A 14,169-nucleotide genomic window follows, 5' to 3' on the forward strand; every position below is an offset into this window, starting at 1 on the left:
TCAACAGTGTAATTCACCATATTAACAAACTGAACAAGGAAAACCATTATGATCATCTCAAAAGATGTAGAAAAGCATTTGACAAAACCCAGTATCAACTCATGATACAGGTTCTTGAAGGAGACCCTGCAGGTCTTGGGTCCTGGCTCATCACACCAGTTTGGTGGTAAAAGAAAGTGACTTAATATCCCACAGAGACAGGGACCTTACAAACTAAAGCCTGCCACCCAAAGGACTGCAAGAACCAAGTTTATGTGCATTATTTGGATCAAAGACAATTGGGGAAGAACAAAGGAAAATTGGGTGATGACATTTATGGATTCTTTGAGAAATGAGAAAAGTTAAGGAATGTAATCAAAAGTTTAGGGTGTACAATCTAATATCCTATTTGGGGTTGCTAAAATGTAATGTAAGATGCACGTGGGTAAACATTTGATCAGGGGAACCTTTGATAAAGGCCTGAATGTCTGTTTACTGCTTAAGCTGATCTCCTTGCTTTGTCAGAAAGGTCAGCAAAGCTGGAAGAGAACAGTATAGTGTTATTACCTTCGCTGGAAACTAAGAAACTTAATTACAGGGAGCTTTGATAAAGATTAACACAGTGTTCCTATCATCAAAGCTGGAAACCAAGAGTCATAGTTGCAGGGGCTCTTTCACGGTCAGAAAATTAAGAGTATAAGGAAACTTCCTGAGCCTTCAAGGTTGGAAAGGAAGAAGTAAAATTGTCTTTATGCAGATAACACAACAGTGTATGCAAAAATTAAAATTAAAACAGTGGACTCTGTAACAAAGCCAACAGAACTAATAAGTGAATTTAGCAATTTTGCATTATACAAGATCAGAATACAAAAATCAGTTGTATTTCTATATACTAGCAACAGACATTTTACAATATACCATTTACAATAGCGTGAAAAAATATATAAACTAGGGATAAATCTGCAAAAAAAAAAAGTGAAATGCCTATATACCTAGTATCAGTTTGTTGCTGCTGTAACTATCACAAACTTAGTGCCTTAAAAAACAAAAATCTATCATCTTGTAGTTCTGTAGATCAGAAGTCTGACATGGTCAGACTGGGCAAAAATCAGAGTTGAAGGTTTCCACTAGGGTGGTGGCAAGGACGAGGCTGGGTGCTCTCTGACAACGTGTCTGACCTACTCTTCGAACTAGGAGAGGCCATGGATGGAGGAGTGCAAATTAGGGAAAGGCACGCTTCTGGGCGGCCCAGCCCCTCAAGCACTAGGCTGGGTGGTACAGCAGAGCATCAGCGGGATTTCAGGCCCCCTGGAACCCCTGAGCTGGAAGTCTTTATGCAGGGCACAAACAGCACAATCGTTTGCAGCATCCTTGTTTTTGTCCCAGCCCTGGGGTTAGTCCCCAGAGAGTAAAACAGTGGCAAGGTACTTCACGACCAAACGGAGAAAGCCTCCCTGACATCCAAAAAATCACAGTGGAAACTTCAAAGTTTTCCTGATCTCATTGAGAAAAAGAAATTTTCAACAAATATCCAACTTACAGCAAACTTCCCAAGAGAAGAGAAAGAATAATCTTTCAAAAGCACATAAAAAGATCAACCAAGTATGAACGATCTGAATCCTTGTAGAAGGCAAGGCAAAATTCTTCCAGAAAAATTGGAGAGAATCACTGGATGTTATCGAACCCAACTTATTTCCCGTGAGAGAAATGGAATCTGCTACAGGTGGCTCAGCTGGGGCTAGGTGGGCTGGACTTGGAGGGATTCAGGTTTCAGGTCTGCCCTTTCGGTTCTGGTGCGTTTCTCATTTGAGGGCCCAGATTGAGGTATCAGTGACCTGGGTATGTTTTTCTCCCTGTGGATGGCACAAGATAGTGAGGGGAACTGGGAATACTTCTTCAAGCTTCCATTCAGAACTAATACAATCTGTTGTCTGCCCATGTCCCACTGGTCAAAGCAAATCACGCAACCTAAAGTCAGTGGGGCCAGGAGATAAGCTCCAGGAGGAATAAATGGGAACAAATAATATAATCAATATAGTGGGCCGTCCCACTCAATACATGCACAACAGCTGGGTGCTAAAGATCAGTAGCACCCCAAATCATGGTGAAAATTCCAGATGCCCTGAACATTTCCGAATGCTCCTAAGGGGCTTAATCACCACTACCCCCAGATGCCATTGAGAGTCCTTCTCAGTGCCTAGCAGACTCTCAGTAGATATTTGGTGAATGAATGAACTTTGCCAAATTGCTCTCCAGAGTAGTTGCAACAATTTACAAACTGCCTGGCCTTAGTTTAATGTCTTTTAAATATGAACAGTTCTATCAGGGCATAAAGGAATCTCATTTAACTTCTCCATGTATGCCTGGATGATTTTTCTTTTTTTTTTCCTTTTTTTTTTTTTCACATAAGCAGGCACCGGGAATCGAACCCGGGTCCTCAGGCATGGCAGGGAAGCATTCTTACCTGCTGAGCCACCGTGGCCTGCCCTGATTTTTCTTATATGCATTGAAATTTCTTTGGGGAGTTTTCTTACATTTTCTTTGCACATTTTCTATTAAAGTGTTCATCTTATTTATTTCGAATGACACTTGTTACATAACAACTAACATTTTCTCAGTTTGTTTTAGTTTGTTCAATCATTTTAAAAATAGACTATTTTTGTTGGTTTTTTTCCTGTTTTTAACTTATTTAAAAAGACGTTTTATTCATACACCATATAATCCATCCAAACTGTACCATCAGTGGCTCTCAGTATAATCACAGAGTTGCATTCATCACCACAATCAATTTTAGAACATTTTCACTCCTCCAAAAGGAAAAGTCCCGTATCTTTTTAGCTCCCTATTATTGATACTTAACCTTGGTGTGGTACCTTTGTTACAACTGATGAAATAATATTAAACTATTACTGTTAACTATAGTCCATAGTTTGCATTAGATTATTTTCCCCATAAACCTCCATATTATTAACACCTGAAATGCAGACATTTTTAATGTGACTTTATCCATTGAACGGACATACCATGCTTATCAACCCAGACCCTTGTCATAGGCCATTTCAGTTGTTTCCATTTCTTTCTCTTAAAAGTACCATTGTCACCAGGGTGTTTGTAAGTCTTTAGCAGGATTTCAGATCATTTCTGGTGATATGTTTAAAGTTCTTGACACATTTTGCCAAATCACTATCCAGACAGGTGGAACAAACTTCTACCCTTCTGCCCACCTGGGACTCTGTGAGCCAACTTGGCTATACAACCCCAACCTGAATGTTAACCCTGTAGACACTTGGGGCTACCTTAAACGTGAAACAATACCTCATTTTAGTAACCCAGAAGCCTACATATCAGTGCTGCACCTCTGTAAGGTTCCGTGAAGGGCAGGAGGGATGGAAACCCGAAGGAAGGAAGGAACAAACCCTTGCAGGCCTAACCCACCACGGGGTTGAGGCCTAGCAGCTGCTAATCTTACCATTAGTTGTGCTGGTGCTGCTAAAGAGCACAGTGTACCACAGTGTTATCATCTCATTCAAATTCTTCTTTTATAGACAAGGAAACTGAAGCCCAGAGACAACCTGGCCCAACAGGTTCACTCCCAACACCTGAGATAAGCCCAGGACCCATACTTTCCTTAGATACCATTTCAGGCTGTTCCCATTATAGTGATTGAAACCCCAAATCTCTACTCCTGTTGCACAAAGTGTGGTCCACAGAGCCTCAGCCTCACTGGGGAGCATGTTAGAGATAGATCCTGCAGCCCTAGCCCAGATCTGCTGGACCAGAACCTGCTTGTAACAATCCCCCCAGATAACCATGTGCTCACACTGTTAGGAAGTGCTGTGCTGTGAGATAGAGAGCAGGCGTGCCAGTTTTGGGGCATGACTCACCTAGGGGCCGCAGGCAAGGCCAGGAACCCATGGGAAGGTTGGGTGGGTTGGGGATTGGAGAGAGGATTTCCGGGAGAGAACTGTCGCTTGCTGTCTTCATTCCCTGCTCCTCTCCTCTCCCCAGGAGCTATGAGATCTGTCAAGAATCCATCCTGGGAATGAGGAGGGTGCCTGCCCCAACACATACACCAAAGGAGGGGCCTTCAGAGAACCAGGGAGCTTGGTCCACATCCTCTGGACTTTGGGGTCACAGGAACCAGGACCTGCCCAAAGTTGAGGCCCCCAGAACCACCCACAGCAGTGCAAGGTGGGAGTGAGGTGTCTCCCATTGACAGAGACAGCCCAAAGATGTGGCCCTTACTGAAGAACCAGGGCCGGGCAGTCTAGGAAGGCGCTGGACACAGAGTCCTTGGCAGACAGTAGGTCCTCGGCCCAGGCAGCCAGCAAGGGAAGCCTCTAAAGAGCTTGGAGAGAAAGAGCCAGAAATGGGGGATGGCCCCTGCCAGAGCCCCCAGAGCCCTGTGGTCCCCACCATCACATCACCCTTCCTGGCCCTCCCTCTGCTCTCTGCCCACCCCCCCCCCCACCCCCCCCACCCCCGCAAAGGCCCCAAACAGCAGCTGGGCACAGGAGAGAGGCTGAGCCAGGAAGATGATATGGACAGTGACACCTTGGGAGATTTCTCTGCTCCAGGCAGGCCATTGCTGGGAGAGGGGACCTTTGACCTTGGATTTGGAAAACCTGGAATATGCTTCTTTTCATAAATAACTGTGGGGGCATTGGAAAAGTGATGAGCTGGCCCCAAAATTTCATTCTGGGCGAGCAGAGAGAAGCCCAGGAGAAAGAGCAATCCTGAGGAAGAATCAGGCTGCTGCTAGCGGCCCTCCTGAACCTCCAGCCTGGGCAGGAAGATACTGGCAGGAGGGAGTATCCAGGAACAAGCTGCAGTCACGGCAGGAAAGGATGCTTCCTAGAGGGGTGACCCCCCCCAACTAAGCCCTGAGGGTGACCGGAGAGAGGAAGGCACGCCAGGCCAGAGGTGAGAGGTCCCCTCTCCCTGCACAGGCCCCCTAGTCCGCCCCCCACAGCCACACTGCCCACCTCCGCGGCGGACACGCACATCCCAGCGCCCAAAGGTCGTCCTCCCCAGTTCACACACACAGCCTTGCTGTCCCCCAGGCCACTCTGCCAGGGCTGTCGCTGTGGCCTCCGCTCCACTCTCCACCCTTACTAGGCAGGATTTGAACACTTTTTTAAGTCTGGACAGCCAGAGCCTGGCTTAAAGCCCTCACGTGCTCTAGCATTAACATAAAAACCCCAGCTCTGCCTCGGGACGCGCAGAGCCCAGGAACTCCAGGCAGCCCGCCTCTTTCCAAGTGTCCCACACGCAGGCCCCGTCCTGCCTACGCTTGTCCGCCCCTCACCCCCCACCCAGCCTGAGCTGTTTCCCCACCTGCGCGGTCCTTTCTGCCAGGCGCTGTTGTCCCTATGCCTGCGCTGCCCACCGTTTGCGCCGTCCCTTCTGCTGGCGCTTTCCCCCGCACCTGCGCTGTCCCCTCTGCCTGCTCTGACCTCCTGCCATCTGCACTGTCCCCTCTGCCTGCTCTGACCCCCTGCCATCTGCACTGTCCCCTCTGCCTGCGCTGACCCCCTGCCATCTGCACTGTCCCCTCTGCCTGCGCTGACCCCCTGCCATCTGCACTGTCCCCTCTACCTGCACAGAAACCCTGCCTGGACGTGGGTCCCTGCTCCTTACACTGGGCTTCCCGCCGCCTTAAGGTCTCAGTTTATTTGACCCCTGGGAGACCCTGCTTGGCCACCAAGTGTATCTCCTAGGAACTCTCAGGTCTGTCGCAGCCCGCAACCCACCCTCCAGAACGGCTTTAGCAACCCGGTTTTGCCTGCCCAGACCGTAAATACCCCAAGGATTAGTAGCCCAGGGACACGTAAGAGGGGCTCAGAAACCAAATGAGCGAAAGAAGAGAAGCATCAGTGACGGAATGGTGCCCAGCACTGAAGGGCACCGGTGTTGTTTGGGAGATTATTTTTAATTCCCCTTCGAAATTGGCGGGCAAAAAGTAGGCGTGATCCTCTGCCATTTTGAACGCAAGGAAGGTGTGAGAGCACCGCCAGGCGGTGCCGCACCGGCAGGGGGCGCCCGCGCTTGCCTTGGCCGGACCCTCGCACCGCGCCCCGCACCGCGCCCTGCAGCTTCCGCTTCCGCCTCGCGACAGCCACTGGCACCGTGCTTCCGGGAGCGCCGCGTGGAGTGTGTCGGCTGGTGTACTTCGGTCATGGCTGAAGTTTCTGGCCCGGCCAAGCCACTCCTGTCCCTGGACCCGCAGGCGCAGGCCAAATTTCAGAAGCAGGTGGCGCATGTCCGCCAGCGCGCGACCCAGGTGAGCGGTCCAGCAGCCGGGACTGTGTGGGGAGGCGTAGACTGGGGCCCTGCGCGGTGCCTGTCCGAGAGCGCCTGGCGCACCTCACACCTCGGTCCCCATCAGCGTCTCCCCGAGTGAGCGCCCGGCCGAGTCAGGGACCCACCTCGGGAGCTTGTAGGCCGAGGTTTCCACTTTCCCAAGACAAAGAGGTTTCAGCTCGCCCGGAAGTTGTGGTGGAGTTTGGGCGCGGAGGCCTTACGTGGACATAAGGGGCAGATATTGGGGAGACGCAAGGAGGAAAAAGAGCCAGTTTGTGGAAATGGCCATCCTTTACCGCAGATTAATTCGTAGTTAAAGCCGTTACGCTTCCGTTTTGTCCTCGAAAATGGGACCTCAGATATGCTTCACCGTTCAGAAGATTTATGTGCACAATTGTTGATTTTGAAGATGTTCAAAGACAATATTTGACACGTCCCTCTTGCTTACTAGGGCCCCTGGCATCAGGTTTATAATTTGATCTTCAGCATAAGGTACCACGTGTGGAAAAAATTGTTTGTGTAGAGAGTAATGGTACAGTGGCCGAGAGGCTGAGAGGTCCGCCTGCGTTGTGAACGTTAGCAAACTTCTCGTGGTTGCTTGGTTAGGTGTGAGTGGATAGTGAGCGCCGTAAAAAATTGAAGGGAGCAAAGCTTAGTACATTTGTGCGGAGTTCTTTTGGCAGTAAATTTAAAATGACATGTTGAAAGATTTATTTGCTCACCCAACGAGTTAACAAAGAGTTGAGCACATTGTGTTCAGTTTTGGGAAATAAGTCTGAGAAGGCAACTGTCTACTTGACGCCTCTACTGGGGAGATGGACGTTAACCAGCTAATTCTTCAATTACAGCTGTGATAAGTGGAAACATAGAGTAGGTTCTTGGCGTCTTTGATGAAGAATCTAAATCTCGGTTGAACCTGGAGCTGGGGGTTTTGCAAGTTTTGTTGCAATGTCACTGTTTTAATTTAAAATATATTTTGTTTACTTGGTCTATCTGTAGCAAGAAAAACTTACTCCCGGAGTAATCTATGTGGGCCACATACCTCGAGGCCTTTTCGAACCCCAGCTCCAGGCATATTTCTCCCAGTTTGGCACTGTCACAAGACTCAGGCTGTCCAGAAGTAAAAAGGTAAACATTTTTGTAGTTGAATTCGATTACTTTTGTTTTTCAAGTGTATATAATCCTTGACAGTTTACAGAGCATTTTCACTCATCATTGTTTATCAGACTTCCCACACAAAGGGTGATGGGAGCAGGGAATGGGGCTTAGATCCTGAAACAACCCACAGGAGCACAATCAGTATTGTTACGAATCATTTGTTTTATTGTTAAGAAAAAAAACTAACCAGTTTGCACCAAATCTTCAAATTAAATTGACAGTCCTGGTCAGTGAGCTATATCCTGTGGCTACTAACCCAAAGATACATGAACCTCACTTTGAAGAACCGGTTCATATATCATCTGGCATTAGCATCCTCGTAATAGCGAATGTTTGGTAGATTAATTAAGAGTGAAGGCTCTGGAGTCAGCCTTCCTGGGTTTGAAGCCTGCCTCTTCATCTTGCTAGTTGTGTGACCTTAGGCAAATTATATTTCTTTATGCTTTCATTTTCTGGTCTGTAAAATGTGAATAATAAAGCACTGACTTCCTAGAAGTATTTATTCAATAATTAAGAGAAGTAATAAATTAGAGCAATGCCAGACATACAATAATTACTATATAATGCTGTTAGGTTGAGTCTATCTCCTTAAGAAAAAGGTTTTTGTAGTTGATTTCAGTAATAGAGGAGTAACCCACTTTATTCTCTGCGCCCCTACCTCCCACTTCTGTTCGTGGTACCCAAACTCACCTCTTTGTTGGAATCCTGTTTTCTTAAAAATATTTTTTCCACATTATCCCACCTGAGTTATATTAGATAAAAGTTAAAATTTATATTTGCTTTGGCATATGAGGAAATAGAGTATTCATCGTACCACCTACTAGTTGTCATGAAACACAGATTAAAAAATTTATTTTGTCAAAACAGCATCTTAACAACATTGAAGAAATTTTTAAATGAAAAGTTTCCTGATATTTCCTCCATCCTAACAAAAAAAAACAGTTTTCCCTGAATTTCTTTTAACTTTTTAATATTTATCTACTTGTTACATTGTTGTTATGTGGGTGAGACATTTCAATGTTTCAGACATCCTGAAATGTCTAATAAGGAATAATTTAGTAACTTCACAGGTATCCCCCATTCAGTTTTATCAGATGTCAATATATCATACTTGCTTCAGATCTTTGTTCTTTAAGTAGTAGATTTATAGGTAGAGTTGAACCATTTGGAAGAATAAAAGATGGTTATAATCATTTATCCTTTGATACTTCATCATAAACTTCCTGGGAATAAGGACATTCTCCTACATACCCACAGTCATATATAAAAATACCATCCATCTTCACATTTTCCCAGTTGTCCCAGAAATGTCTTTATGACTAGAACTGTCTCCCTGCTTGATTTTGTTTTTCTTGACGTTGGCTTTTTTGAAGAGTTTAAGGCCAGTTGTCTTATAGAAAGTCCTTTCATTGAGGAGAGGTGCTAGAATTTACCGTCTCCAGCACTGTTGCATAGTAAAGTTAACCATCTTCCCCACACCACCTGAATTTTAAACTTTTTGCTTGAGCTGTCCACATTCTGGGATTACTGGGTAAAAGTATTAATACTTTTTTTGACACTTGAAAGTATTTTCAAATCACTTTAAAAATTTATAGTCGTAGTAGATTGAGTTGGAGCTCATAATCTCTTCCTGTCCTACATATTCTTATTGGAATTGAGATTGTAGAATGGGTCAAGTTATCATGACTAATAATTTTTGACTTTTATTGAATATTTAATAGACATCATGTTGAGCTCTTGTGGATTATTTCATATCTTCATAGCAAACCTATAATAGTAGTTATTTTATAGAGAGTGAAAAGCCGAGGCTCAGAGAACTTAAAGGTTACTCACTCAAGTAAGAGTCAGTTCCAGAATCTGGGCATTTGAGCTTCAGAACCCACACACTTCCCACTGAGGTCAGTGAAAAAATCTGTTTGGTGAGATATGCTAAAGTTAGGACATTTCTTTGAGAAAACGCCAACAGTTTCCTTCCCTTGCTCCCAGCCTGATAAATTTGAAAATGTGTACAATATTTTATAGATGAGCTGGGAGATACTAAGGAGTTAGTTTCTTCTCATTTACGTAGAAAAAGGGTATTATATTACCAGAATTCTTTGAAACATCGTACTACTTTGATGAAGCGGATGATAAGTGAAGGACTGGGGGGCCCTACCACATCTCTTCCGTGCAAAGAAATGATGCTATTGAATAAATCCCAGTCATAGTCTTCATGTATTTATCATACATAATGAAAATTTTAGAATATCTGAAAATCAGCTGCATGTTTAGACAGTTTTGTGTCTTTTTCTTTTCCCATACCAGGCTCCAATATGTGAGTTGAATCAGCTGTCATATTATGTGATAGTTGCATTAGTGTACAGTGTTTAAATTAATGGCCTTTGGGGGTTTTACTAGTATATTAGAATTTAATTGGTCTACTTCTTATGGATTTTCACCTACAGACTGGAAATACCAAGGGCTATGCCTTTGTGGAGTTCGAGTCTGATGATGTTGCCAAAATAGTTGCAGAAACCATGAATAACTACCTTTTTGGTGAAAGGCTCTTGAAGTGTAAGTACCCTTATCTTGCCTGTAAGATGGCACAGATGCTGAGAAGGACAGTATAACTGCTTGAACATCCCACTTCATCTCTGGAATGGCTCCCTTAAGGAATGCTGGAAGGATTTCAGGGCGTTTTCTAGAAATTTGGACATTTTTTAAATGCCTAGATGGAATCAGGGCAAGTTAAACCATTCTTTATTTTTTTTTTTTTTAATTTTCACATGGGCAGGCACCGGGAATCGAACCCGGGTCCTCGGGCATGGCAGGCAACCATTCTTGCCTGCTGAGCCACCGTGGCCTGCCCTTAAACCATTCTTAATGGCATGTGGAAGCCTTGCCTGAGGAAGTAAGTACTTAAATTGAAACTTGGAAGATTAAATGGGCATGAGCCAAGTAAAGGGGTCAGGGACGAAGATTGAGAACAGTTCTGGTAGAGGGGACAGCAAACGCCAAACCAGAGTTGACTTAATCATATTTGCCTCTGACGTATGTTGAGGGCTAGTAGCAAGATAGGAGACGGAAGGTCTCCTTTCATTCAGGTTAAGGTGTTTAGCATTTACCCTGAGGGCAGTCCAGAGCCCACCAATAAGTTATAGATAGGAAGACACTAAAGGTAAGAAAGTTATATTTCAGAACCAGTCTAGATGATATTGGCTTACACAGAGAAGTGGATTCAAAGGGTCACCCATGTGTTAGATGAATGCTTATGTGTATCTGACCTTAGAAAAATAGGAAAATTGGTTCCTAAATTGTGGGTTTTGTTGCTCCCCTGAAGACTCGTCTCCATTCTGGTAGACTTGGCTCCTTATCATGCTGATAAGCGATTAGCCACATCTTAATTATTGTCTGTGGTGAACAAATAATACTCATGAAATTATGTTATTGAAATCCCTTCCCTCCCATTTGGTTGAAAATGTTTTTCTTTTTCTGTTTTATTTTACTTTATTTCATTTTTTAAATATATAGGTGAGTTTATGGCACCAGAAAAAGTAAATGAAGAACTTTTCAAAAACTGGGATGTTCCATTTGCAAAGCCATCACATCCAGCAGTGAAACGGTATAATAAGAAAAGGACACTTTTAGAAAAACTACGGATGGAGAAGCGATTTAAAAACAAAGAAAAATTACTCAGGAAGAAATTAGCTCAGAAAGGAATAAAATATGATTTTCCTTCATTGGTAAATATTCCTTCATGAAATATTTTTTTGTGGGTGTTTATTTTGGCAGGGGAGGAAGTTGTACCTCACTTGATAAAACAGATATGTACATTTTCTTATTGTACATAAAATATCTGGCCCAATGCTTATCATATACTAGGTTTTGACTAAATTTTTGAAACATTGCATTGCATTTAGGTTTTTTCTAAAAGGTTTCACGGCAGATCATATTATCTCCATTATGCAGAAGAGGAAATTCCTTAAAAAAGATTACCTGATTTGTAAAACTCATGATCTAATGTAACAAAAAACTGTAATGCTCATGGATTGCTATATAAAAGAGCCAATGCCAGGGGTGCAAGGGTAGTTCAGTGGTAGAATTCTCACCTGCCATGCAGAAGACCCAGGTTTAATTCCTGGCCCAGGCACTTCCCAGAATAAAAAACAAACAAGCAGACAACATTTCAACAAATGGTACTGCAATAAGGGGATACTCACATGGAAAAAGAATGAAATGTGACCCCTGCCATACAGCATACAAAAAAAGAAAAGGAAAAAAATAGGGCCATTGCCAGAATTAATGGAGAGCCTTATGTGTCTCTTACTGAAAAACGGGAATTAGGTCATTAGGATGTGGCTAGAAGACAGTTCCTCATTTGGCCCCAGTACCTGATTTAATTCTTTGCCCAAATCCTAAGTGCTGTCTTTAATAATACTCAAACATCATGTCACAGGCCTTGGGCAAAGGCCTGTTACTCTCATGAACTATTCAGGAGCTGAGGCAGAAACCTTGAAAACAGGCCTATTTTACTGCCATAATCCTGAACTTAACCAAAACAGGACTTTTCCAGGACTGCCTTTTCACATTCTTCTACTGCCACTTTCCTCATCCAATATCCAGTATGACAAGCTCTAGGTTTTGGCCTTCCTTTTAACCTGTGTAGCTTCTGCCAGTACTTCAGTTGTTTTGCCCTTTATTGAAGACCATTCACTGTATTTTTGAGCTTTGCTTTTTAAATGGAAAAGTTGAGTCAACTAGAGAGGCTTTACTGATATGTATGGGGATATAACATTAAGTGAGAAGAGTAAAGATTAGAGACATACAGGTTTATAATTTCTTTATGTTTATTTAAAGATTTTACGGAAAGAGAAAAAAAGAAATGCTTCAAACACTGTTCTTCAGAAATCTACAAATAGCCAGGTAAAATTTTATCTATTATATTTCATGCCAGATGTTGGCAAAAGAAATAGCAAAGTATATTCAAGACTACTGTAGTTGATAAATATGCAGATTCATAAGTCTTTGTACATTTAAGGTTTTCCCAAATAAGAAGAAAGAAGAGGTTTCAGGAATTCCTAGCACTCCTGAGAGCACTAGGGATAGCCAGGTAAAATTGACATCTTTATTCTTTTACACAGTAGTTTAGAAATAACTTGGAAAATGAAAAGCAACATGAGAACTATTAATACTTTGTTAAAATTTCTAATTTAATCTTGGCTTGTGACAATTCTGGTAAATCCTTAATGGTGATTGAGCAGAAACAGTGATCTTAGCAAAAGTTATCATGAATTTATCACAGTTCTTAACCTTTTCAGCAGAGTGAGTCAGCAAAGAGAAATAAGGCTGTCATATTTATAAATGTAAGCTTAGAGTTTTCTGTTCAAAACCCTATAATGGTGGATGCACATGTGGTTCAGTGGTAAAATGCTTGCCTTCCATGCGGGAGACCTGTGTTCAATTCCCAGACCATGCACCCAAAAAAACCCACCAAAAAACCCTATAATGGAAAGTATGCATGTTCCAGTTAATTTTGAATTTGCATATTGACTTTGATGAGCATCTAAGCTCTTTATTGGGTGTGATTGTATCACCAAAAGATAAAAGAGCCCCAAAACAGTAATAGCACAGTTCATAGAAGTAGAAGGGAGGTGATATTGTTCAGTAAAGTTATTCCGAGTATCATCTCACATTTATGTACTATAATCATCTTGTTGAATCCAGGGTTCCACACCAGTTTGCACACCAGCATTTTTGGAGAGACGAAAATCTGAAGTGGCTGAAATGAATGGTAATGATGAAGACAATGAAATAGTTTTCAAACAGCCCATATCTGGTACTGAAGAAGAAACACAGGAGACTCAAACACCTGCATGTTCACGGAAAAAAAGACGACGAAAAAACAAACAGTGATTCTGAATGTATAATGCATAATGTTTCTTCTAAATGTGATTTTGTTACTAGGGCTGATTCTTTAAATTGTACTGGGTGCAATGAAATGCATCCATTAGCAAGATTTTCAGAGGAAAAACATCTCTGGTTTCAGAAACGCAATCAGTGATATTGGCTTGCCTACCCCTGCTGGAGTATAAAGGTGCATACCAACTGACAACAGCTCGGCTCACGTGGCCTTTTTGTTCTGTTGGATGTCTCTGGTTTCCATTGCAGGTTTCATAATTGTTAAAGTACCACCTTTGTTATGACTACCAAATGAAGACTACCAGTCTTTCTTTCCACTACGTAGTTCTCTGTGTTAGACATTTAACCAAAAAGAGTTCAACATCAGATGGTTAAAATCGAAAGGTAAATTAAACTGCTGAGTGAAGAACATAATCCAAGTGTTAATGCAGATTCATTTATGTGTTTATGACTCATTTTTGCCAGTAGTGGTAAATTAATTTGGGGGCTAGCATGGATTAATACCTAACGATTTGTATCTATTATCAGTGTAGATTTTTATTCCAGAATTCAAACAGTGACCAGCAAATACACTTATGTAATTTATTGGTATATAAGTGGGACTTAGGAGTCTTGAAATAAAATAGTAGCTTTTCACTTTCTGAACTACTTTTTTAATTTAAGTTTCTAGTGCCCTTGAAGTGTATTTTTATATTAGGTGATTTAAACTCATGAAGACATCCATTGCCATCACACACATTTTCCAGCCAATATTTCTTAAATCTTTAAACACTGGGCTAAGTGTTCTGGTGCAAAATACTAAACAGAATTGGTTTTAATTGTGTATAAATA

The 14,169-nt window shown here is 42.7% G+C and overlaps 1 protein-coding gene across 1 annotated transcript; it reads left to right on the forward strand.

The window, feature by feature from the left end:
- Nucleotides 1-6,086: 6,086 nt before the first annotated feature.
- NIFK (nucleolar protein interacting with the FHA domain of MKI67) lies at nucleotides 6,087-13,752 on the forward strand. The gene is made up of 7 exons (XM_077153512.1): nucleotides 6,087-6,262; nucleotides 7,282-7,410; nucleotides 9,885-9,993; nucleotides 10,951-11,162; nucleotides 12,277-12,342; nucleotides 12,458-12,529; nucleotides 13,144-13,752. The coding sequence occupies exons 1-7, from the start codon at nucleotides 6,158-6,160 to the stop codon at nucleotides 13,330-13,332; spliced, it is 882 nt and encodes a 293-aa protein (XP_077009627.1). The 5' UTR covers nucleotides 6,087-6,157; the 3' UTR covers nucleotides 13,333-13,752.
- The last annotated feature ends 417 nt before the right edge of the window (nucleotides 13,753-14,169 follow it).

The sequence above is a fragment of the Tamandua tetradactyla genome, chromosome 3, assembly GCF_023851605.1.
Source record: "Tamandua tetradactyla isolate mTamTet1 chromosome 3, mTamTet1.pri, whole genome shotgun sequence".
Lineage (NCBI taxonomy): Eukaryota > Metazoa > Chordata > Mammalia > Pilosa > Myrmecophagidae > Tamandua > Tamandua tetradactyla.